General features: G+C 32.9%; 1 protein-coding gene and 1 long non-coding RNA gene across 2 annotated transcripts; both read right to left on the minus strand.

Annotated features, from left to right (window-relative positions):
• Positions 1 to 19,165: 19,165 nt before the first annotated feature.
• On the minus strand, positions 19,166 to 20,007 carry LOC113766819. Its single transcript, XR_003467798.1, has 2 exons — positions 19,509 to 20,007; positions 19,166 to 19,363 (listed from the first exon to the last, which is right to left on the minus strand). It is a non-coding gene; the product is annotated as an uncharacterized LOC113766819 (long non-coding RNA).
• Positions 20,008 to 22,035: 2,028 nt separating this feature from the next.
• LOC113764965 lies at positions 22,036 to 22,500 on the minus strand. Its single transcript, XM_027309013.1, has one exon. It carries the CDS (start codon positions 22,498 to 22,500, stop codon positions 22,036 to 22,038), a length of 465 nt encoding a protein of 154 aa, XP_027164814.1.
• Positions 22,501 to 24,480: the final 1,980 nt, after the last annotated feature.

Genomic DNA, 24,480 nt, shown 5'->3' on the forward strand with positions numbered 1-24,480 from the left:
AAGTATCAGTTGAGTTGCGGGTTAGTATTTATGGATGCCACTCATTATATATAGTTCAAGCAAGAAAAAAAATTTTCCATTTATTTGGGTCAGGAATGGCATGTAAGTTTCCAGATTTTGAGACATAGGTATAGGGTTTGAACAAGGAGTTGATTTGACCTATAATATTTTCAGTTTGATTTCTTAATTTTACTTGATGATAGAGGCATTTCTATTTAATTGTAGCTGGAAATAACAGCCATTGTCTCTATAACTGGACCCAAGCCTCTTTTTTAGGTTCATGTTGTCATGAATAAAAAATTTTTGGCGAAAATGTTTGTAGCATTTCGTTATGATGTTTTTTTTTTTAAATTTTTCTTTGCTTTTGCATAATTAGTTTCTTTGTGAATGGTCAGTTCTTCTGTGCTACTATTTTGTATTGTTTTATGTCATGATTTCTATTGTACTTCTGTAGGTTAAATACATGATTTTTCAGCCTTTGACAATAAATTTGTGGTTTACTGGTTAGCTATTTTAATCAAGAAATGTTTGGATACTAAGTCTGTCGATATTCATGATTTTGCCATGAGATTTGAGCAACTTCTTTATAGTAATTCCATGTGTTACATGATTTTCTCAATAGGAGTTAATTTTAAAAGGTCTACCAACTACAATTCCATTGATTTGCTTCCTAGACTATTGCTTAGGATTGATGTAAATATAAAATTCAGGAGGTAAGTGATGGCTTTATGTAGGTTTACTTGCATTCTTTTTTATTTTTTTTTTAAAGTTGTATTGTTTTGTAACTAATGGATTTTATCATTCAGAATTGCTGATTTTGAATTTACTCGAGAATGTGCAATATTTGATCTACTAGACATTCCACTCTACCATGATTGGATAGTTGACCCCCAGGTATGAGTTGTTGAGCTTAATGCAGTTTTTTCTTATATAACTTAACTCTATTGGGTGTAATTTGGAACTATAAAGAGCAGTTTTCATTAGTTAGATTTAAGATAGATTAAAACCTGAAAAGTGAGTTTAGACATCAAACTGCTGTTTTGTTAATAATTTCGATATATTTGGTAACAATTTGTAATGATCCCACATCGGCTAGGGAGGAAGTCCTGGGGCTACTTTAATAGCCTGTAGTGGTCTCTCCCACCTGACCGAGGCCTTTTGGAGGGGTGCTGGGCTTCTTGACCTGCGGGCTTGGGCTCTTCACTTGTTGTGGGTATAACCCCACCTCCAGGAACAAAACCCACGGCCCAATGGGGTGGTTAACTGTGGGACAATATTGATCAGGGGCGTTACAGTGGTATCAGAGCCTACTCCCGACCCCGGTGTGCCAGCGAGGACGCTGGGTCTCCTAAGGGGGGTGGATTGTAATGATCCCACATCGGCTAGGGAGGAAGTCCTGGGGCTGCTTTAATAGCTTGTAGTGGTCTCTCCCACCTGACCGAGGCCTTTTGGAGGGGTGCTGGGCTTCTTGACCTGCGGGCTTGGGCTCTTCACTTGTTGTGGGTATAACCCCACCTCTAGGAACAAAACCCACGGCCCAATGGGGTGGTTAACTGTGGGACAATATTGATCAGGGGCGTTACACAATTCTATTGGGTGATTAGCTTTAGTTAAAATCTAGCAGCTAAAGTTAAAAGGTGAAACCTATTTTCCATTAATTTTCTTGGGGTAATTATTCTCTCATGCTGGACATATCTTCTCTTGAAGATTTGTGAAACTTTCTAGCTTTCTGCATAAAAAAATGTATGTTTGGAGTTAATTCATCAGAATTGTTGGTTCATTTTCTTACATGTACAATCATGGTTTGGATTTTGACTGTAAATAAGTAGTCTGTACAAACTAGGAATACATTGGTTATTCATACTTATGCTGTTTGTGGCTATGCTTCTGATTTTTTGCTGCAGAATGTTGAACTGAGAGATCATTAGGAGTGCAGCTCAATGTTAAATTGATTATTGTAATATTTTATTTTGCTTAGCTTTTTCCTAGAGAACAATTTCATTTGACATTTTTAGTTAATGTCTATTATGTAGTTATCATTGTTAAAGAACTCAACCACAGGAATTTTGTAATAGTTAGGTTGCTGATTAATATGGCTCAATTGCCATTTCAGTTTATACATGACTCACTTTTTTTTATAAGTATTTATGAATCATGATGTTATGTACACTTTTTTCATTCTATTTTAATGTGTTTTATGGGTGATCATTTGTAACTGCCAAATTCTTGGTTGTTTTTTGCAATTAGTGATTTATGTCTTAAGTTTCAAATAAAAATATATAAATGAAGAGTTTAAACTATAGGTAAATAAATGAACTGTCTTAAAAGGTGAAGAAGTAATTTTGTAAAGCAGAGTCAGTTCACATTGCTTCACATAACAGATTTTGTACTGCATTCAATTATTCCTTTCTTTTTTGATTCCGCAACTCATTAAACCAAGAAATGAAACGAGACAAAAATAATTTGGTTCACTTCTACTCCTTTCTCTCCATTCAAATAGACACTTATCTTTCAAACAGGATTAAGAGAACTAAAAGTCAATACATTGTATATCATATTTCATTCATATATAGAAATGCAGGACACGTGTTTTTAAAACTCTTAATCCACTTTCGATTTCTTTTCTCCATGCATTGAAGTTCCATTTGATAGTAATACACAGCAATAAGAAAAGCCAGGAAAATTGACATGATGAAAAAAATTGCAGGGCTTAAGCTGTAAACAAATAAATGAACTGCCTTGAAAAGAAAATAGAAAATGAGTGTTTTTTTGTTTTGTAATAATTTTACTTTCTTTGAGCATATTATTAATCAAAAATCAAAGCCATATTTTGTTTACGAGGATAATAATAAAAAGTAAGAAAACCTATTGTAGGTATAATAAAAAGTAAAAAATTCCTTAGAAAATCATGCCTATAAAAAGTTGATAATTTTTAGTTGATAAAGAAAACACATAAAGAGCTAGTAGTTTTTGGGGAAAAGGGTTTCCTTAGTTTTATATGTAACTATCAAACACTTATTGTTTCTTTTTTTTTCCAGTCACTTGTATGCGATTTAAAATGTAACCTTAGTTATGAAATAAAGGCTTTTAAAACTTATGATATAGACAATTCGTTGTATTACAAGAGTTTTTAATTTTTTTTCTTTCTTTTTTGATTCCGTAGCTTGATACACCAAGAAATGAAACGAGACAAAACAATAAGTTTTACACTTTCATCGTGGGAAGCGTGTTTATGCCTTCTAGTATTAATGAAACTTGGCATAGATAACCCACGATCAATAAATCACGCCAACTACACTCAATTTCCTTTCCCTTTGTTCTCTCTAGGTGTCTTTCATTTAAGTTTCGTGAAGAAAAATGCATGTTTCATCCCTATTATTTGGGAATTGGACTATTTTGGTATCCATTGTTTCGGTAGAAACACATTTCGTCTTTTAAATTTGGATTTTTGACCAATTCAGTTTTTTGATAATTAATTACTCAATTTAAGCTTAAATTGATAATTAATCACTCAATTTGAGCTCAAAAGTTAGTTGCTAATTATTGTAAAAACATTAATTTGCTAGTCAATTGTAAAACATCTTCTCTGCCTTTTTGCTAACCCTTTCCCCTTTTCAGACAAATTTTTTCTTTCTCTTTTGGAGGCTAGCCTGCCTTCCTCTAATTTATTTTCCTTTGTTTTAAATAATAATCTCTCCATGATATTTTCTGGTGGGAATATTTTCTCTCAGAGTATTTCTTAGTGAGAGTTTTTATCTCTATTGGATTTTTCTATTGAGTTTTGTTTTGTCTAATAACTTCCTTCTGAGAGCTTTTCTTATTTTTTATTAGATTTAAGATTTATTGTATTTGTTTTGTTAGATCTAGAAATTCTTAAGTCTGTTATGTCAGATCTAATGTTTTTCCTAGGCCAAATCTGTTGCACATCAAATCTGACAGTTCATGACATGCACAGAACAGAGCAAGAATGATTCACGTGATTAGAATGTGCTTTGGAATTTCATGGTGTTTTCTTTTTAGAGCAAATTATCCGGATGCCTCGTTAAATTTTTGCAATCGTCGAGTTTTGGTTACTAAACTATTAAATATCTGGTTTTGGCCACTGAAATATCTAAAGTTAAGACTCGAGACTATTCCGTTAGATTTGTATTACAAAGATGTATGAATAGTCTTATTTTCTTCAGCTTGATCTAATATTAATCATGAATTTGTATTACATATTTTAGACGTTAAATAAATTAAAAGCAGAAGCACAAAAGTAAGTGACAACTATAGCTTTAGATTTAGACAAAAAAATTAATAATATAATTAGTTAGTTTTGAATGACTAAAAATCACTGACCGTCACTCAAATTAATAGTGATGCAAGTGTTCTTCTTTTAGACCTAGGGATGGCAATGGGGGCGGGTGCCCGCCTCGCGGGGGTAGAAATGGGGCGAGGCGGGAGCGAAATATTTACCCCCGCCGGGCGGGGGATGGGGCCCGCATAAAAATTATATATATACACACACACACACACACATACACACACAAAAAAGTAAGTAACAACCATGACTTATGAAAAGATGTTTGTCTAAAAACCTTAATGAAAATGTAAATACGAGAGCCTAATGGAACAAGAATTCTTTTCATGACCTATGATATCATTTATAAGCAGTTCCAACAACCATGACTTTGTTTTTCCCTTCATTTTGCTAATTTTCTCTTTTATGTTTTTCATTGATCTTTGCCTTTTGTTATTTCTGAATTTTAACTGTTCTTGGTATTTTTGGTTAGTGTTTAGGAATTCTTCCTCTCTCCTATTAGTTCTTAAAAATGTTTGGACATATGAGAAGAGTTTTGCTTTTCGTAAGTTGATTTCTTTCCTTGCGGGGGATCGCGATGGAAACGGGGCGGGGGATAAGGGGAGTTATTTGACAACGGGGCGGGGGACGGGGGAACGATCCCCCGCCCCACCCCCGCCCCATTGCCATCCCTATTTAGACTCTCTTATTCTCTCCCACACCCTCTTTATTTGAACTGTCAGACTTAGAATTTGAACAATGAACCTGGAGAGCTCTTTTTTTACCACTGGACCAATCCAAATGGTTTAATAGTGATACAAGTATTCATTTGATGATTCCTAAAATTTGTCACTCCCACTAAAGTATCATTTCTCAAATTTGTTTCACTCACTAAAGTTTTTCTTCTTTAATTTTCTCAACTTTATTTCAAGTCTGTTATCAGTAATGTTTTAAAATTCATTAATAAAAATATATTGAATTATGCAAAACAAGGTTTCTGCTACTTCTACACAAATCATTTTCTCAAACTTATGTGTTTAACAAAGATTAATAGTTTTGATAATTTCTAACAAACAAAATAAACACTTTATAACTTTAACTGACCATTATGTGGAGCGCAAATCCCAAATCCCCAAAAAAAAGTAAGCCCACCAGATTTATTTCGAGCAAGATACAATAGATTTTCAAGCAAGGCACCAGAAACGGTTCTTTCTGAGGGTTCGGGTACCATTAAAAAGAACAAGAAAAAGAATAGATTTATTTATGAGGGTAGGAAGGCTTTTACGAGAAGATCATATCCGTCTTTTATTTTATTAGTTTCAATCTATAAATTTCTCGTGTTACTATTCTAATGTCCAATCTTTTATTTTACTGTAGAAATCCCCCAATTGAATTGAAACTAGTCATGAAAATGTGTTGAACAATTTCAGAGAACGCGACTATCTCACACATACAATCTCGTGCTCTGAGACTCCTAGTTTTCTATTAATGGTTACTGTTAATGATCTCGTATAATTCAACATGAATAGCTACCATATTTTCATCGTTGGTATAAGAATTAATCAATGTTTGAAGTGAATAAGATAATGTAATGCAAAATAATTCTTACTACAGTTTATGATACATGAATAAAGTATAATTTAGAAATCAATCAAATTGTAAAAACATTCTATTATATCAAGAAATTAATTGCACAATCAAAGAGTGGAGTAGGTACTAAAAGGTGTTTAGTTTGCAATTAGTAAATCTAACATCAATTTATATAAACTCAAACAAAAAGTCTAAAACTCAATTCGATACTTTCCTGCTGCATCTTCTTTAAGAATGGTACGAAAATTACATTTTTTTAATAAATTTTCTTTGACTTTTCTCTCAATTTCGTTCAAATTATCTTCTGTAATATCCATGGTCTTGACTTTGCCTCCTTTCTCTCGTACTTTTGCTTCTTCCAAATTGCCGAACAAATTCACAATTGAATCGGCAGCTTTGTTGGTGAAATCCTTCACATACTCCACACGGACTTTAATTTATCGCATCTCCAACTCGAATTTCAAAAGTTATGAATTTGCTATTTGCAACCAACAAGAAAAGAAGGCGATGAGAGTAAATCTAACACATTCATTTAAAAACTTTAAAGGCTATACAATAGAGTTAATTAGCAGAAAGAACACTGACATATATTTTAAAATTACTAACATAATCAGTTTAACATGCTCCTCAATAGTAGCAAGTATAATTCCATTCGCAAAGTGCACTGCCTCATAATTGTTACACTGCACCAACAGCTTCTCGTATTGCTTACAATGTCCTTGTGCAACAAAATACTGTAAAACTCCAATAATAGCTTTGAACTCTACATCAAAAATATTTTTCGCGTTCTCAACAACATCAGTCCATCTCTCACCTTCCATGAAAGAGATATAATTTCTGTATAATTATCCACAATACCCTTTACTCACAAGACCACCACGATTGAATATACCATCTACAGAACATGTCAACTCCTTAAAAAGTTAAAATATTTTCTCTTTCATCAGCCCCAAAACATTAAAATAAGTATAAGAAATAGCAATCCACTATATCCTTTACCCACAAGATTACCAAGATTGAATATACCATCTCCAAAACATATGAACTCCCTAAAAAATAAAAATATTTTTACTTTCATTAGTTCCAAAACATCAAAATGATTACAAGAAATAGCAGAATAAGAAACTTACTTCTCATCTTGTGATTCTTTCCATTTTCCAATACTTGGGGGTCTCGTCAACTTCTTCACAGGTGCATCTATATCGTGCACCACTTGAATGTTGTATTTCTTTATCAAATTGCACAATTCTCGTCTTTTTTCACAAGGCACGGAAGCGAGCCACCAACACTAACTGTTTAATGAGATGACTATGGATCGGGAGCTTTCTGTGATATTCATTGTTGGATGCAGCGAAGCAAGCTTTATTACGTATTTGACCTCAAACTCCAACGTCGTTTGCTTAAATTAAAACGACACTTGAACATGTATTAATGATATAGTTATATATTGTTAGTCTTTTTAATCATAACTCATAAATTATATAAATTACCAATGTATGAAAATTTTCTAGAATGTTGCCATCTTTCATCTCTTTTTCACCATGTATTGGTTGTGAAGGACTTGACTTACTTTTAATATCAGCATACTTTACAAACAAATTCAAGCCTATATCAAGAAAAATGAATACATAATCAATTCCCATCATTTTCTCTCTAACTCTATTCTCTAATTCTGCTCTCACTCTTTCTATCTTTTTTATTTCTTTCTTTGTTAGACCTTTCTTTAAACCCTGGGTGCTTGACTCTAATCTTCAACTTTTGTTCCAATTGAAATGTTCTTTGTGTATTTGTTGATGCTGTGTTTGTCCTATAGTGTCCATGGCCTTGGCAATCGCTCGACGTTTATTGCGCAACATCATAACAACCCAAGATTAGTCATTACTTTTATAACTTGATAAAACGTTTTGGCGGGTGATAATGTTATGGTCTAAGAAAGAAAGAAACAAAAAGGATAGAAAGAGTGAGAGCAGAATTAGAGAATGGAATTAGAGAGGAAATGATAGGTATTGATTATGTATTCATTTTTTCTTGATATAGGCTTTAATTTATTTGTAAAATATGTTGATCTTAAAAGTAATTCAAGTCCTTCACAGCCTATACATGGTGAGAAAGAGATGAAAAATGGCAGCGCTCTAGAAAATTTTCGGACATTGATAATTTATATAATTTATGAGTTATAGTTAAAAGGATTAACAATATATGACTATATCATAAATATATGTTCAGGTGTCGTTTTAGTCTAAGTAAACGATTTTGGAGTTAGAGGTCAAATACGCAATGGAGCTTGTTTCGTTGCATCCAACAATGAATATCACAGAAAGCTCCCGACCCATAGTCATCTCATTAGACAGTTGGTGTCGGTGGCTCGGTTCCTTGCCTTGTGAAAAAAGACGAGTCTTGTGCAATTTGATAAAGAAATGCAACATTCAAATGGTGCACGATATATATGTACATGTGAAGAATTTGACGAGACCCCCAAGTATTGCAAAATGGGAAGGATCACAAGATGAGAAATAAGTTTCTTATTCTGCTATTTCTTGTAATCATCTTGATGTTTTGGGACTAATGAAAGTGAAAATATTTTTACTTTTTAGGGAGTTCACATGTTTTGTAGATGATATATTCAATCGGGGTAATCCTGTGGATAAAGGATATAGTGGATTGCTGTTTCTTATACTTATTTTGATGTTTTGGAGCTGATGAAAGTGAAAATATTTTTATTTTTTAAGGAGTTGACATATTCTATAGATGGTATATTCAATTCTGGTGGTCCTGTGGGTAAAGGGTATTGTGAAGAATTATACAGAAATCATCTCTCTTTCATGAAAGGCGAGATATTGTTGAGAACACGAAAATATTTTTGATGTAGAGTTCACAACTATTATTGAAGTTTTGCATTATTTTGTTTCACAAGGGTATTATAAGCAATACAAGAAACTGTTGGTGCAGTGTGACAATTATGAGACAGTGCACTTTGCGAATGAAACTAGACTTACTACTACTGAGGAACGTGTTAAACTGGTTATGTTAGTAATTTTAAAATATATGTTAGTGTTCTTTCTGCTAATTAACTATATTGTATAACCTTTATATTCTTTAAATGAATGTGTTAAACTTACTCTCATCGCCTTCTTTTCTTGTTGGTTGCAAATAGCAAATTCACAACTTTGAAATCCGAGTTGGAGAGGCGAGAAATTAAAGTCTGTGTGACGTATGTGAAGGGTTTCACCAACAAGGCTGCCGATTCAATTGTGAATTTATTCGGCAATTTGAAAGAAGCAAAAGTACGAGAGAAAGGAGGCAAAGTCAAGACTATGGATCTTACAGAAGACAAGTTGAGCGAGGTTGCGAGAAAAATTAAAGAAAATTTATTGAAAAAATGTAATTTCGTACCATTCTTAAACAAGATGCAGCAGGAAAGTATCGAATTGAGTTTTAGACTTTTTGTTTGAGTTTATATAAATTGATGTTAGATTTGCTAATTGCAAACTAAACACCTTTTAGTACCTACTCTACTCTTTAATTGTGGAATTAATTTCCTGATATAATAGGATGCTTTTACAATTTGATTGATTTCTAAATTAAAGTTTATTCATGTATCATAAACTGTAGTAAGAATTATTTTGCCTTACATTATCTTATCCACTTCTAACACTGATTAATTCTTATGCCAACGATAAAAATATGGTAGCTATTCATGTCGAATTATACGAGATCAACAACAGAAACCATTAATAGAAAATTAGAAGTTTCAGAGCACGAGACCGTATGTGTGAGATAGTTACGCACTCTGAAATTGTTCAACACATTTTCATAATTAGTTTCAATTCAATTAGGGGATTGCTACAGTAAAGCAAAAGATTGGACATTAGACCAGTAACACGAGAAATTTATAGACTGAAACTAATAAAATATAAGACGGATATGATCTTCTCATAAAAGCATTCCTACCCTCATAAATAAGCTCATTCTTCTTTTTCTTCGTTTTAATGGTACCCGAACCTCCAAAAAGAACCGTTTCTGGTAGGGGTGTGCAAAATCGAAAAATTCGATTTACTGACCGAATTCGAATTGAATTCCAAATTTCGAATTCGGTAATGAGATTTTTCAAATTGAAATTTTAGTCAAAATCGGAATTCGAAATTTCTATTTTGATTTCAAATCTTTTTTTAATATATATATATAATATAACATTTATATTATAATAATAATTTTTATATTCATGAATTCGGTGAAATCGAAATTCCTTTCAATTTCGTTTTCACACATATATTTAATATTTTTTATTTATATATGTAATATAATTTTTATATAATAATAATTTTTATATTCATGAATTCGGTGAAATCGGAATTTACCGAATTTCGAATTGAATTCGGAACGAATTCGAATTCGGAATTGGTGAATTCGAAATCGAAATCAATCGAAAATTTTGATACCAAAATTTCGAAAAATTTCGATTTCAAAGTTTCAAATTACCGATTTCGATTTCGATTCACACCCCTAGTTTCTAGTGCCTTGCCCGAAGACCTATGTTGTCTTGGTCGAAATAAATCTAGTGGGTTTACTTATTTTTTTGGGGTTTGAAATTTGCGCTCCACATAATGGTCAGGTAAAGTTACAAAATGTTTATTTTATTTGTTAGAAATTATCAAAACTATTAATCTTTATTAAACACATAAGTTTGAGAAAATGATTTATGTAGAAGTAGCAGAAACCTTGTTTGGCATAATTCAATATATTTTTATCAATGAATTTTAAAACATTACTGATAACAAACTTGAAATAAAATTGAGAAAATTACAGAAGAAAAGATTTAGTGAGTGATACAAATTTGAGGAATGATACTTTAGTGGGAGGGACAAATTTTAGGAATCGTCAAATGAATACTTGTATCACTATTAAACCACTTAGGTTGGTCCAGTGGTCAAAAAAGAGCTCTCCAGGTTCATTGTTCAAATCCTAAGTCTGACAGTTCAGATAAAGAGGGTGTGGGGAAGAATGAGAGGGTCTAAAAGAAGAACATTTGCATCACTATTAATTTGAGTGACGGTCAGTGATTTTTAGTCACTCAAAACTAACTTATTATGTTATTCTTTTTTTGCCTAAATTCTAAGTTATAGTTGTCACTACTTTTGTGCTTATGTTTTTTATTTATTTAACGTCTAAAATTTGTAATACAAATTCATGATTAATATTAGATCAAGTTGAAGAAAACAAGACTATTCAAACACCTTTGTTTACTTCACATTTCTCTCAAAATGAGTATTAAGGTCGTTTTCATTCTAGAATTTCTCTCAACCAACCTTTTTTCTCATTTCATTCCTTTCTATGGCCTTAAAGTCTAAAGAGAATATTAGTGCCAACCAAAAATAGAGAAGCACAATAAAATAAAGGGGACAAACAAGAATATAACATTATTCCAAATAATTGGCCATCCAATAGAGCCAGCGTTATTAATATAATGGCTATAATTCTTTCAATTTACGATAAAGTAGGCAAAATTCTTCATGCGGAATCTTTTTTTTTTAGTGAATAAAGTTCATATTTAATATGAAACTAGTGAAAGGATCCCAATGAAAGAATTATTAATCTTATCTCCCATATTAAAGTTGACATTTAAGCATTTTCTTGCAGAAGTAATAGAGTTGTTAATATAGTAACTAAAGTTCATGGTTAAATGATCTACTAAAAATAGTTCGTAGTTCATCCGAACCAAGTGATTCAATACTCTAGCAAACAAAATTTTCCAATGGTTAAATACTCCAAATGAATAGTGGCTCCATGAGAATAGGCAAAGTTTTCAATTTAGTTGAAATATTTGAAAATTTTGTTTGTATACCAATAATAATATTTCCTATTCATCACAAAATTATTTGAATATCGACCAAACTTTTGAATGAATAACTCTTATCTCTTACTACTTATTCTGTACTACAAATATGTAGTTCAGTTTTCACAGAGAGTTTATAGTTACATTTGTTTTATGATCATTTACCTTCTAAAGGATTAACTAAGAAAATAACAATTAGACCTCCCATTGGATTTGTACCTTCTAAAGAATTAACTAAGAAAAGAAAAAAAAATTAGACCTCATATTGGATTTGTAATTTCATCTTATCTATTTTAGGATAGTTCTTTTTCGTCTTATATATTGGACTAATACATTTTAAGGTTCAATACAGGCACAGATCCTACTATGGTCTCCATATCCACAATGTAAACAATATCTCTTTTAGGCATAAACTTGTGCCTAATCCTATCAATTACAGTCTCTATAATCTTATACCATTACGCTATCCTATGATGACATGTGACCTTGGTTTACTATCTACAAAAATAGTATAGTCTATGTTGGTATTCATACCCTATCGATTTTTTTTTTCGGGAAACGTTAGATAGTCATACCCTATCGATTGGTCACCCCTCTTACTGCTTAAATGAGCTGCAAATACGTCACAAAAGCCTTTTGAAAATGTCAAATAAATTTGTCAATACAACTAGCACGTTATCACAGTTTATAGTTATATTTCAACAAGGTTAATGTTCCAACACTTATATATTAATTTATATATCAGACACCCCTTTATATATAACTCATTGAGAGATATTTTTGTATATTATATATAAATTTGTAGCTAAAACCAACGGCCCTTTTTGTATGGCAATTTCGAAATCTTGAAGTTTTTAACGGTGCAATTGCTTAACTGAACTGACGAAGGGTGTAAACGGAGAAAAAATAAATGTTGGGGGGTAAAGTGAGAAATGACCTATACTTAAAGGGGATAAAGTGCGATTAACCCCTCAAATAATCAGTTATTCAACAAAGAGTTATAAAGTTTCACCTCTTATGCTCAAAGACCACCTTTCTATTTCAGTAATAGAAACTATAGAATTTTCAGTAAAAACAGAACATTTGGCAAATATGTCTTCAGGAACTGAATGTCAGTAGGCACAACTAGTAATTAGATAAGTTGTACACAATTGCTGTGCAAATGCACAGTACCTAATCCAACAACTGCATTTCTTTGAACTAGAACATATTAATTAGGAAAGCAGCTGTCTAATATCAAACAAGTGCAGAATGAACAAAGGTATAAGGAAAGGTGTCCAACAATTTAAAAAAAATAACAGATTTCAAGTTTTGTAACTGCTTTCAGTCACGTATTTCAAGTTTCCAGTAAACTTTGATGTTAGTAGCAGTAGCTTATGCACAAACAAAGGTTTAGTCACCAATCAGTTGATCTATTTATTCAAAAAAAAATTCACAATAATTTGTCAGCATTTTAATAATTTCTGACCACATCAATTGTATGAGAATTCATGAATGTACCAGTATCCTAGTTAAACTCTTGATTAATAACAAGAACAAGTAATAAAATTTCTTGTAAATTGCATGAGTACTTACTGCTAATTCATTGAAAATCTCATGCTGGATATATTAGGCAATTAAAGACAAAAATTTCAACAATTAAACTTTGCTAGCTCCAAAATATATGCTTGGTAAGGCTACAACAATAATAGAAATAAAAAGTATAATCTCGCTTCTCCAAAAAAGAAAAAAATAAATTTATTTATTGAAGATTATACCACAAATTTTTCAGCAAAAGAACAGAAGAAAATCCATGAGAAATAAACAAAAAGATCAAAATTCATGAAACACACATTCTTAATGGTACCCGAAGTAATGGAAAGAAATGTTTCTGATGCCTTACCCGAAAACCTATTGTGCTTTGTTCGAAGTAAATCTAGTGGGCTCGCTTCCCCAAAAAAGAAAAAAATCATTTATTGAATATTATACCACAAATTTTTCAGCAAGGGGTTCGCGTACCATTAAAAAGAAGAAGAAGGTGTATTTCATGGATTTTGATCTTTTTGTTTATTTCTCATAGATTTTCTTCCATCCTTTTGCTGAAAATTTTGTGGTATAATTTTCAATAAATGAATTTATTTTTTTCTTTTTTGGAAAAACGGACCCACTAGATTTATTTCGAGCAAGGCACAATAGGTCTTCGAACAATGCACCAGAAACGGTTCTTTATGGGGGTTCGGGTACCATTATTTCGAGTACCATTAAGAAGGTGTATTTCATGAATTTTGATCTTTTTGTTTATTTCTCATGGATTTTCTTCTATCCTTTTGCTGAAAAATTTGTGATATAATTTTCAATAAATGAATTTATTTTTTGATTTTTTAGGGGAAGCAGGATTATACTTTTTATTTCTGTTATTGTTGTGACCTTACCAAACATATATTTTGGAGCTAGCGGAGGTTAATTGCTGAAATTTTTGACATGAATTGCCTAATATATCCAGCATGATATTTTCAATGAATTAGCAGCAAGTGCTCATGCAATTTACAAGAAATTTTACTATTTGTTCTTGTTATCAATCAAGAGTTTAACTAGGATACTGGTATATCCATGGACTCCCATACAATTGATGTGGTCAGAAATTATTAAAATATTGACAAACTATTGTGGATTTTTTTTTGAGTAAATAGATCAACTGATTGGAGATTAAGCCTTTATTTGTCCATAAACTACTACTACTAACATCAAAGTTTGCTAGAAACTTGAAATAGTGACTGAAAGCAACTACAAAACTTGAAATCTGTTATTTTCTGAAATTGTTAGACACCTTTGTTCATACCTTTGTTCATTCTGCACTTGTTTAATATTAAACAACTGCTTTCCTTAATTAACTTGTTCTAGTTCAAAGAAATGCAGTTGTTGGACTAACTACTGTACATTTGCACAGAAATTGTGTACAGTTTATCTAATTACAAGTTGTGCCTACTGACATTCAGTTCCTGAAGACACCTTTGCCAAATGTTCTGTTTTTACTGAATATTCTATAGTTTCTATTACTGAAATAGAAAGGTGGCCTTTGAGTATAAGAGGTGAAATTTTATAGCTCTTTGCTGAATAGCTGATTATTTGAACTGTTGGTGATACTTGGATCACAAAAATTATTATCTCAGGGCATTTAGTTGGGTGCATCGATTCCATTTAATTAGTTTGTTAATTGATCTTACAGTCATTGTGAACTTAAACTGAACTGAAAGAACTTGCATTTTAATGCAACTTAGAGATTGGCTGTTGCATACCTCCTAAATAATTAGCCTTATGTATTAGATGTCTGAGATTTATCTTGTCAGACTTGATAATGATTGAACAACTTTAACAGATTTGTCTTGGGATATATTGTTAGTATGCAAATAAAACTAGCTCAACATACAATTTGGTTAGCGTCATGCCTATTAGTCTTAAAGCTACAATTTGCTAATTGTTTTGGCTATCTTAAGGGTGTGATTATAGGTGGCAAACCAACCCACTTAACTAAATTTACCCATATCCGTCCATGAATAAATGGGTATGGGTATCTTAAATTTTTGTATATGGGTATAAATGGGTTACCCAATAACACCCATTTAACCCATCAAACCCAATTAACCCATTTAGAATTCTCTTCTCCCAAGTCTCTTCTCTTCCCCCACCCCTTTTTTTTCAAATTTTTCATTTTGTCATGATGTTAACTAATTTTGTTTCATTATTATTATTATTATTATTATTTGTTGGTTTTATCTTATTATTTTATTTTCTCTTAACTTGTTAACTTGCTCATTTTTTAGCATTACCAATTTATGATAAGTTCTAGCATCTTTTCTTATCTTTCTAAATTGAAATTTTAAATTTTATATATGAAAAAAAATGTTAGGGGTTCAAAATTTTTGGATTAAGTATTTATATTAACTTTTATAGTACTTAGTTCAAATTTTTATATTCTTATTATTCAATTATTAAATAATATGTAATTTTGTGACATAGAGTATAAATGGAAAAAAAAATTGGTAATTAGGCTTATTGAACATTATAAGTAAATATTTAAAACTAATGATGGGTACAAAGAGCGGTTTAAATTGATAATTTAGTTTGCAAAAATGAATTTAAATGAGTTTATAAAAAGTTAAAATAAATGGGTTATAAATGGATAATTGAGTTACCCAATTCATTTTTGACTTACCCATTTATACCCATTTAATTAAATGGATATAAATGGGTTGACTTACTTATACCCATTACCCAGTTTATCCAACCCAAATCCACCCAAGTCACCAATTTTGACATCTCTAGGTATGATAAACAATTAAATGTATTTCTACCTCATGTTACACTTAAAAGAATAGTAAATAAAAATGGGGATAAAAAACAAGAAAGGAAAATCCCTTTGGCCAGCTTTTCAATGATTCCTAAACCTGGCAAGTGGGGTTTGAATATGTTAAACATGTTATTTGTGCCTCTCTCTCTCTCTCTCTCTCAGATGTGCACGAACACAAGACGTTTTACTTTTATTATTTTATAGCAATAAACAATTGAAATGAAGTTCGCTGCTTTATTTTATCTTTTTCTCAGTTGCCGATTATTCTTCTGAGGTCTTAATCTTTCTGTATTTGCGCTTCTCTCGTATATCAGAAAGACTTCTTCTTCTTCTTCTTAATGGTACCCGAACCCCCAGAAAGAACCGTTTCTGGTACCTTGCCCAAAGACCTATTGTGTCTTGCCCGAAATAAATCTAGTGGGCTTGTTTTTTTTGAGGTTTTGGGATTTGGGCTCCATATAATGATCATGTAAAGTTACAAAGTGTTTATTTTGTTTGTTAAAAATCATCAAAACTATTAATCTTTGTTAAACACATAAGCTTAGGAAAATGATTTATGTAGAAGTTGCAGAAACTTTGTTTGACATAATTCAATATATTTTTATCAATGAATTTTAAAACATTGTTGATAACAGACTAGAAATAAAACTGAGGAAATTAAAGAAGGAAAGCTTTAGTAAGTGATACAAATATGAGGAATGATACTTTAGTGGGAGGGAAAAATTTTAGGAATCATCAAATGAATACTTGCATCACTATTAAACCACTGGGGTTGGTCCAGTGGTCAAAAAAGAGCTCTTCATGTTCATAGTTCAAATCCTAAGTCTGACAGTTCAGGTAGAGAGGGTGTGGGGGAGAATGAAAGGGTCTAAAAGAAGAACACTTTCATCACTATTAATTTGAGTGACGGTCAGTGATTTTTAGTCACTCAAAACTAACTTATTATGTTATTCATTTTTTTGTCTAAATCTAAAGCTATAGTTGTCACTTACTTTTGTACTTTTGCTTTTAATTTATTTAACGTCTAAAATATGTAATACAAATTCATGATTAATATTAGATCAAGCTGAAGAAAACAAAACTATTCATACACCTTTGTTTACTTGACATTTCTCTCAAAATGAGTATTAAGGTCGTTTTCATTCTAGAATTTCTCTCAACCAACCTTTTTTCTCATCTCATTCCTTTCTATAGCCTTAAAGTCTAAAGAGAATATTAGTGCCAACCAAAAATAGAGAAGCACAATAAAATAAAAGGGACAAACAAGAATATAACATTATTCCAAATAATTGGCCATCCAATAGAGCCAGCGTTATTAATATAATGGCTATAATTCTTTCAATTTACGATAAAGTAGGCAAAATGCTTCATGCAGAATCTTTTTTTTTAGTGAATAAAGTTCATATTTAATATGAAACTAGTGAAAGGATCCCAATGAAAGAATTATTAATCTTATCTCTCAAATTAAAGTTCACATTTAAGCATTTTCTTGCAGAAGTAATAGAGTTGTTAATATAGTGACTAAAGTTCATGGTTAAATGATCTACTAAAAATAGTTCGTAGTTCATCGGAACCAAGTGATTCAATACTCTAGCAAACAAAATTTTCCAATGGTTAAATACTCCAAATGAATAGTGGCTCCATGAGAATGGGCAAAGTTTTCAATTTAGTTGAAATATTTCAAAATTTTGTTTGTATACCAATAATAATATTTCCTATTCATCACAAAATTATTTGAATATTGACCAAACTTTTGAATAAATAACTCTTATCTCTTACTACTTATTCTGTACTACAAATATGTAGTTCAGTTTTCACAGAGAGTTTATAGTTACATTTGTTTTATGATCATTTACCTTCTAAAGGATTAACTAAGAAAATAACAATTAGACCTCCCATTGGATTTGTACCTTCTAAAGAATTAACTAAGAAAAGAAAAAAAAATTAGACCTCATATTGGATTTGTAATTTCATCTTATCTATTTTAGGATAGTTCTTTTTCGTCTTATATATTGGACTAATACATTTTAAGGTTCAATACAGGCACAGATCCTACTATGGTCTCCATATCCACAATGTAAACAATATCTCTTTTAGGCATAAACTTGTGCCTAATCCTATCAATTACAGTCTCTATAATCTTATACCATTACGCTATCCTATGATGACATGTGACCTTGGTTTACTATCCACAAAAGTAGTATAGTCTATGTTGGTATTCATACCCTATCGATTGCTCACCCCTCACTTAAATGAGCTGCAAAGACGTCACAAAAGCCTTTTGAAAATGTGAAATAAATTTGTCAATACAACTGGCACGTTATCACAACTTATATTTATATTTCAACAAAGTTAATGTTCCAACATTTATATATTAATTTATATTTTCTGATATTCAAAATTTCCATCCTATAGCTCTTGGCAAGCATTTATATTGTTGAATCATATCTTCGGAAAACTCAACAAGTCAATGTGATTCATGATAACAAAATACATTAGTTTGATCATGACCTAACTAGAGCTGTTAAACGAACCGAACTGTTCGGTATTCGGTTCGTTTCAACACGTTCGTGTTCGTGAAAGACCCGTTCGAAACTTTTAACGAACCGAGGTCGAACGATTTTTTTTGTTCGATTAATAATCGAGCGAACACGAGCATGTTCGCGAGTTTTAACGAACGTTCGCGAACATAGACATAATTATCATTTGACAAATTTTATGATTAATTTTATGGCTAGACTTTTATATTTGGAGGATTTTATTTGTTATTTTTATGTTAATGTTAGTTATATAGTTAATGAATAATAGAATTTAATCACTTAGTGCTTTAATTATTTTTTAGAATGATTAATGATTTGTATGACATATTTAAGGTTTAAAATAATTTGGATTCGAGCATTTCGAGCATGTTCGCGAACAACTCGTTTATATTAAACGAATCGAACACGAACTCGAACTCGAACATGAACTTTGCTTAACGAGCCGAACACGAGCACAGGTTTGGAGTACGAAAATTAACGAATGAACACGAACGTCGTTCAAATACCTTAACGAACAGAGCTCAAACATGAAATACTCGGTTCGATTCGGCTCGTTTACAGCTCTAGCCCTATCCATATGTTTTGATTCAGAATGGTCTAACAAAGCACTTTTTAGGAAAATATTTGTAGTTGTCAAACCCCCGAAAAAGCAGGAAAATTATAATGAACAGGTATGAAAGACAAAGCTTATCACCAAATTTGACAAGTAAGACAGCAGTTTTAAAACCCAAGCGGCGAACCTCTGTTTAAACCCGGCAGCCGGATTTAATGCTCGAAATCCATCCATCCACCTAAACAACAAAGAGGAAAAACCAATGAGAAAATGAACAAAAAATTAAAGACCATGTCCAAGTACTGAACCAGATACTTGATTAACAGATTTTGACAACTAATTAACGTAAAAAACAAGTCAGACCTGCAACTCAACACACTCACCTTCATCTAATCATCATGAAAGAATTCATCAAATCCATAGTTGGAATGAATTCATGAAATTATCGTGTCTATTATCTTTTCTTTTTTGTGTGCAGCAGACCGGTAGTTGGTTGACACCTGATAGTGCTCTCTTCTGTAATGGCCACATCCCCCTCGTTCATCATCCCACCACAGATCATAAGTTGGACTTCAGTAGATCTGGATAGGATAATAGAGTTCTGTTCCTCCCTAACTATCGGCACAGACATGATGCAAAGCGGGGCTTGGAGGTGGCTAGCCGAGCCAATCAGAAGAACTGTAAAATACCAAATCGCGAGAAGATCAGGAATAAGAGACGAATGATATAAAAGCGATGAAGAATTCAGGATTCATCCTGGTAGCAGAGAGAGGGGTCAAGGTTTCTTGCTGGGATGCAATGAAGGTTCTAGTCTGCCAAGAGCAAAGCAGGGAAGAAGATGGAACGAGAGAAAACTGGGGAAAGGAAACTTAAGGACTGCTATGCTATGAAGTTAACGAGGGTTCATTGAGCAGAAACTTTAGGCAGCGAGGAGAGCTTGAAAACAGGAAACTTTGGGTATTTTACTTTCTTACCCAAGTGCAACTTGTGTAGTATTTAATTTAACAGTGACGATGACACCGATAAAAGCCCTCACTGATAAAATGGTGCATGGAATTTGAATACTTGCGTTGCCAAAAATGTACTTAAACAGCACGATGAGCCTGAGGAGAAAACAGTAATTCAAGCTTTCACTGAGGTAGTTGTAACTTATATTAATTCTAGTAACGTAGGAATTACATTTGGACTCCTTATATTTGAGCAAATAACTTATATAACCCTAATGTTTGGAAAATAACAGTTACTCTCTTTGATTTGACAAAAAAAAAAGCAACGTAAGTTTTTTTTTTTACCCTTCCGCACCTTCTCATGCCCTTTTCATCCCCAACCATCAGGTTCATGATAAAAAGATAATAATATGTTATAATTATGATGCCCCTCAATTAGAAAAATTTAGTGCTTTATATGAAATCAGTTGATCGACAATAAAAAAAAAAAGAGAATATTCTAACTGCACTAGTAATTCCTTTCCTTTTTTTTTAAACAAAAAAAATCGTATACTTTCTTTATCGAAAACTTTTTTGAAATCAATTAGCAAAAAGTTGCAAACATAGTGGGATAAATTAGTCAAAGCACCATCGCTTAGGGCCCTAGGTAAAGGCTCATTTCATGCAAAACCAGTATTAGTTATGTCATAAGGTTTTGAAGTCCCTGAATTATGAGGACAAGGTCTTCAAACCATAATTTTCACATACAACACGTAAAAAATAGCATATAATTGATCAAATTCTTAAAATTTTGTCACAGGGCAATGCTTTCGTGCTCTAATTAGTGCTATCCTTCGTAATGATTAGATATTTTCTATAGAGCTCAAAAACCAATATATACGACAAGTGAATTATGTTGAAGTAAAAAAGAGTCCGTTCTTTTTTACTTCAGGTCCAGAAGATTAGTCCGGCAAAGGTGGGATACTCCTGGGTTTGACAAGAAAAAAAAAAAAAAGAGTCCGTTCTTTAATTTGATCAGATTAGAGGTCAGTTGGTCCAAATAAACAACAAGCAAATATGCAGTAGACAAATGCTTAGCCTTTTTCTTTTTTTTTTTTTTTGGGGTGATAGAAGTATGGTGGTTCCCTTTATTACCCCTAAACATATGAACATGTTAATTGGGCTTTTTTTTTAATGATCTAACAAGTGATTAAAAATGCATCTTGACTAAGATGTTGCGCGTTAAGTATGTTGTCGGGGTTGTGAAACTAGAAAAAGAATAAACTATAAATGTGACTGGACCAGGTATGAAAATTTTCCACTGTTTTTCAATGTGAAAACTCAAGACTAGCCATGCACACGTAGTCGAATCTCCCTCCTCATTATGGATGCAACTTTAACGTTAACAGCCATGGCATTTTGACCAAATTAGAATAAACCACAGACAAGGATCAAGAGTCAAGACGGCTGTTAGCAACTAAGCATGTGAAGTCACGGTTGCTTCTAGCGTGGAAAGTAGACTGAACTCTCCACCGTGGGGCGTGGGCAGATGAAGTCTTAACAAGACAACTCAGCGTGGACATCTTTCACATGTCAATTGGGGCCCAATTGAAATAAGGCAACCGGCTGTAGGGTTGGCTTAACAAACCTGGCCTTGATGATGGATGGAACCCGGAAATCCTGACTTCCTTGCATCAAGACCTGAGTTTTGTTATTAGTTAGGGCAAATTATCCAATTGGCCCTTGAACTCTTTGTCTAAGTAAAAATAAGTCCCTTATCTATTTTTTGCTGACTTTAAGCCCTCAAACTTGTAAAATTGGGTACCCATGACCCTTTTAGCCAGTTTTTCCGGTTTTGCAACCGGAAGGCCAATTCACACGAATGCCAGTGTGCTTCTTCAAAGGGCATTTTTGTCCGCATTTTCTAAGTAAAAAGGAACAACTTCTCCTTCTTCCCTCCATCTAACCTAACCCAACCGCTAACTTATTCAACAAACGAATTGCAGAGGGAAGAGAGAGAAGTCTGCAAAGAAACTAAAAAAGGGAAGAGGGAGAGGGAAGTAGAGGAGGAGAGAGCGTGCGTGGTGGTGGAGTCGTTAAGGGAGGGGCGGAGAGGGGTTCTGCGGCGGGCGGAGAACCAGCCGAGGAGGGAGGAGGAAGGTGGGTTAGGATTCGGGAGGGGTTGGAGTGAGCGAGGGAGGTGCGAAGGGAGGGAGAGGAAGGAGGTGACGGTGGCTGTAAGAAGCGGAATGGCAGTGCCAGCGTCGACATCAGCGGAAGAAGGGTCTAGATTGGAGGTGGGATCGTCGGAGAGAGAGGAGGTGGCGGAGACAGTGACGTGGCCGAAAAGAAGGCCGTGAATAGCCCCGGGGGAAGAGGAGAAACGGAGGAGTAGGGAGGCCAGTGCAGGACCAGAAATTTGGATCTTGTGAATAGGAACGTCGTCCATGCTAATTCAGCTCTAGGATTCTCTCTAGCTCAAGTCAGATTTCGCAGACAATCCTCTCTGTTTTTGTGTCTCTGTAGAAGTAGATCAGGCGGTAGCATGGGACCTAAATTGCTCGCCGGGTTGGACTGGTGGGCTGCTTTAATTCAACCCTGACAGCTGGCCGGATTTGAGATTTTGACAGACACAGGCACTTCTACTACATAACCATTTGGATGAGTTTATAACCGTTGTTTTGCTAAATATTACATGTTTTGGTTAACTTTTGATTTAAGTTGATTTAAGTAGATCTTGGGCACTCTTATGCACAGCGCGAGGGCCAAAAAAACTAGTTTTTCTATAAAAGCCTCATGAGCTCGGAAGAGATGGTCGAGGCAACGCATTGTCTCGCCACCACTGGCTGCTAGTTTTCAGAGGCAAAAATTGATCAATTATAGACTCCTGGACTCGATTTTGAATGCAATTCCCGTCAAGTGGCCGGAGAGCCACCATTTAGTAATCTCACTATTCTCTATCCAAATGATTTGTCCTGGAATTTCTTTTGGTTTAGCGAATGTTGAGCTCCCTTTAGCTCTTCTGCTCTACCACTTTGACTGGAAACTCCCCATTGGCCTCAACTACAACGACTTAGACATGACAGAGACTATTGCGGTAACCGCATCAAGGGAAAACAACCTTCTCTTGTTAGCCACCATGTGTGATCCTGATCTCACCCTCCAACATTCATACCATTTTATGCATTTTACCAGGATAATTTGCATTTTGATGTATGATAGATATTTGCAGATATTCTGCTCTACTTCCCTCTCCTTCTTCTTTTTTTTTGTTTCTTTGCAGACTTCTCTCTCTTCCCTCTGCAATTCGTTTGTTGAATAAGTTAGCGGTTGGGTTAGGTTAGATGGAGGGAAGAAGGAGAAGTTGTTCCTTTTTGCTTAGAAAATGCGGACAAAAATGCTCTTTGAAGAAGCACACTGGCATTCGTGTGAATTGGCCTTCCGGTTGCAAAATCGGAGAAACTGGCTAAAAGGGTCATGGGTGCCCAATATTACAAGTTTGAGGGCTTAAAGTCAGCAAAAAATAGATGAGGGATTTATTTTTACTTAGACAAAGAGTTCAAGGGTCTACTCTGTTTGGATAGAGGATTATTAGCCAAAATTTATTTGCTTACATCATCATTACAATTTCCAACACACCTTTTTATCTTTTCAATTACCTTTTTATCTCACATACATCACATCACAAAAAGTGCTACAGTAAAAATATCTCAAATAATTTACAATCCAAACAGAAACATACCAGTCCCGTTTTCAGAATTACGATCCCCAGCTTAACATGCCGTGTTGGTACCAACTGGGTTATGGTTATGAAATTGGTTTCTTGTTAATTATTATTACAAAAAATATTTATAATTGAAAAATATTCAATTCTTGCATACTGAATAATAAATATTTATAGGAAAAATCGTTTAAAATGTTTTTCACATTTCGTTAAATGAATTTTTTTATCTTTTACTTTTAAAATATTAACTTCATATCTCTTACAAATTCAAATTCACAATTTTTTGTCCCAACCTAAATTTCAAGCACTTTTTAGTCTAAAATTATCACATGACTCATATGTAATAATTTTATATACAAAAATGTCAAAATTTACTTTTTTAGAGACAAAAATAAATATAAATTGACAAAAATGAATATGGTATCAAGTTAGATCTTGTTTGTTTAAGTGCAAAAATGAATATGAATTTGATCATTTGTTTAATTATAAATGGGATAAACTTTTTTGCCTATAAAAAAATGAACTTTTCTTTTTGCCATGATAAAAACTACTTTTATTTTAACTATCTATAACTACCCATGACTATTTTACTTTTAACTATTTAAGTATATGTTTTCAACATAACTACCCATAAATATTATAACTACTAATATAAAATTATTTTATGAAAAATATTTAAAAGATTAAAATTTGTTTTCATAATAA

The sequence above is a fragment of the Coffea eugenioides genome, chromosome 3 (genome assembly GCF_003713205.1).
Source record: "Coffea eugenioides isolate CCC68of chromosome 3, Ceug_1.0, whole genome shotgun sequence".
Lineage (NCBI taxonomy): Eukaryota > Viridiplantae > Streptophyta > Magnoliopsida > Gentianales > Rubiaceae > Coffea > Coffea eugenioides.

Coding starts and splice junctions, on each gene's coding strand:
- LOC113764965 (XM_027309013.1), bottom strand. CDS start 22,500: ATGGACGACGTTCCTATTCACAAGATCCAAATTTCTGGTCCTGCACTG.